The sequence below is a fragment of the Amphibalanus amphitrite genome, unplaced genomic scaffold (genome assembly GCF_019059575.1).
Source record: "Amphibalanus amphitrite isolate SeventyFive unplaced genomic scaffold, NRLGWU_Aamphi_draft 000527F_arrow, whole genome shotgun sequence".
Lineage (NCBI taxonomy): Eukaryota > Metazoa > Arthropoda > Thecostraca > Balanomorpha > Balanidae > Amphibalanus > Amphibalanus amphitrite.
In genome coordinates, this window is record NW_024882021.1 from 455,990 (window position 1) to 458,477 (window position 2,488).

At 60.8% G+C, this 2,488-nt stretch overlaps 1 protein-coding gene across 1 annotated transcript; it reads right to left on the bottom strand.

Moving 5' to 3' along the window:
* Positions 1-209: 209 nt before the first annotated feature.
* LOC122393276 (Down syndrome cell adhesion molecule-like protein Dscam2) lies at positions 210-2,094 on the bottom strand. The gene is made up of 4 exons (XM_043389157.1): positions 1,802-2,094; positions 1,173-1,358; positions 632-919; positions 210-361 (listed from the first exon to the last, which is right to left on the bottom strand). Exons 1-4 carry the CDS (start codon positions 1,923-1,925, stop codon positions 210-212), a joined length of 750 nt encoding a protein of 249 aa, XP_043245092.1. The 5' UTR covers positions 1,926-2,094.
* Between the last annotated feature and the right edge of the window lie 394 nt (positions 2,095-2,488).

Consider the following 2,488-nt stretch of genomic DNA (forward strand, 5'->3'; position numbering starts at 1 on the left):
GATCCTCCTCAGTCACAGCTGACACTACCCGGTGGCAGCTAACACTCCCCGGTGACAGCTGATCCTCCCCGGTGACATCTTATCCTCCCCAGTGACAGCTGATCCTCCTCAGTCACAGCTGACACTCCCCGGTGGTAGCTGACCCTCCCCGGTGGGAGGTCACAGGTAACCCCTCCGACAGGTCACGCTCCTGGCTCTGAGCCCCGGCGTCACCGCCTCCTGACGAGCACGGTCAGGCAGATGACGAGACACACTGCGCACACCACAGACGAGCAGATGAGCGCGATCACGTGAGGGTGCCCGAGCAGCGGCGACTCTACGTCGACCGACTTCTCTGGCGGCAGCAGCTGAGATATCGTTGCTGAAAAGGGGAAGCGAATGGTTACTGGAAATACTCAACAGGCAGCATACATTGTACACATACACAGGTAGCATGTATTGTGTGCAGATAAGTTGCGTTCGGTGGTTATCATATTGCGCATACGTAGGTGGTTTATAGGTGGTTCGTGCCTCCAGTAACAAGCAGTTCCCACGTCCCGGGGCGGTGCGCCGCCGGTTTCGCTCCTCTGTGCCGGCCCGTGCTCGGCCCGGACCGGGAAGCTGCGCCCTCTGACCGCGGCCGCGGGCTCACCTCCGTCTGAGGCGTGCGTGGCCAGCCGGGCGGTGGACTCTGTGGTGCCGGCCGCGCTGTGGGCGCTCACCACCAGCTTGTAGACGGTGGCCGGCAGCAGACCGCACAGCTCGGCCACGTCCAGGTCGGCCGGGAACGGGCCCTCGCGCCGCCAGCGCGCGCCGCCGCCGGCCGGCCGCAGGCGCGCCTCGAACCGGCGGACGGAGCACTCGGCCGGCCAGTCGTGCAGCCGTACCAGGATGCAGCTGGCGTTGGCCGAGAGCGCGTCCGCCGGTAGCGGGCCCGGCTCTGAGGAACGGACGGACCGCTACTTCAGTCTGGGGCCGGGGGCAGCGGGTCCGGCTCTGGGGAACAGGCGGAACTTCTATCTGAGGCCGGAGGAGGGAGGGGGAGGCAGCGGGGCAGTGTGTGACAGCACACTGCATCTGTGCGTCACAATCTGTGTGTGACTGCAGGCACAATCCGAGTGTGACGGTACAGCCACAGTCCGTGTGTGACTCGGGACAGCTCCCGGCGGCGACAGCAGCGTGTCCTCACTCACTGCCGCCCTCGGTGGCGATGTGGATGGTCTCGCTGAACGGGCCGGTGCCCAGGCGGTTCTCGGCGGCCACCGACAGCGCGTATTCTGTGCCGCAGCTCAGCTGGTCGACGGTCACCTCTGGCCGCAGGTGATAGACGGACAGACGCCGCGCCCGCCCGGACCGCTCTCCGTATCGCACGTGCAGCGCTGCAACGGCGCACAATGCAGAGTCACAGCGCGCCACAGACGCGGCGGTCACAGACACCGACGTGACACATCGGCACCCGATGTGCAACTATGCTGATTTGCTGTGACATCACATTCTGACACTCCGTGGAGGAAGACGCTTCTCCCATCAGTCCCATTCGGTGCTCCGAGTGGGACCGATGCAGGAATAGAGTTTCTGAGGGAGGGAAGAAGACTCGAATAGTCTGTTGTTCGAGATTCGATAACTGGCAGCAGATCTTTGATATCGATAAAATATGTAGTTACTTCCAAACACCTCCCGTCGCCCTAAAAAGGATAGCAGCACTTTTTATCATATGTTGACAGCGTTCGGGGTTTAATTCTTTCCCTCAAGGACTGAACCTCTCGGCGGGTATGTAGGTATATACAGCAGTGCTCCCTATTGGCGGGGTCCGCGCGCTCACCGAACAGCGGCGCTGCGCCCGTGTCCAGCAGACTCCAGCCGAGCCGCACCCAGTGGCGGCCGACGCCGAGCACGGCGGGCGCCGCGGCGCGCGCCGGACGCTGCACCAGCACGCGCACCGTCATCGCGTCGCGGCCGTACACATTCGCCACCGAGCAGGTCCAGTTTCCGGCGTGCCGGCTGCCGGAGACAGAAGGCACACAGTGGACAGTGCTGGCAGCTCAGCGCTCTTTTCACCTATCGGATACATATTAACCCGCGCCCCGTAGGGCTATCGGCGGACCCTACCACCCGTAGGGGGGGGGACGTTTCGGCCCCCCTAAGATCTCGGAAATTTACCGGCCGATTTTCAAAATTCAAACGGCGTTCGATAGCCCCACCGGGGAACTACCTTGTGACCAAATTTCATTGACCTAGGTCAAACCGATGACGTCACAGGTCAGGTCAAAGGTCGGATTTTCACCGTTCACAGGCATTTCAAGAAATGTGTTGTAAAGTCGAGTAAATTGGTAAGTTATTGAAAACCATCGATGGTATATTGTTCGTCAAACACATACCTACTTTGCTATCCGAGGTCACTGATACCAGGTCAGGTCACAGAGGTCAGGTCACTGGGGGGTCACAATATGAGAGTGTCGTGTGATACATGTTTTATGGTCCATTTTACATGAAAAATGCGATTATGTGG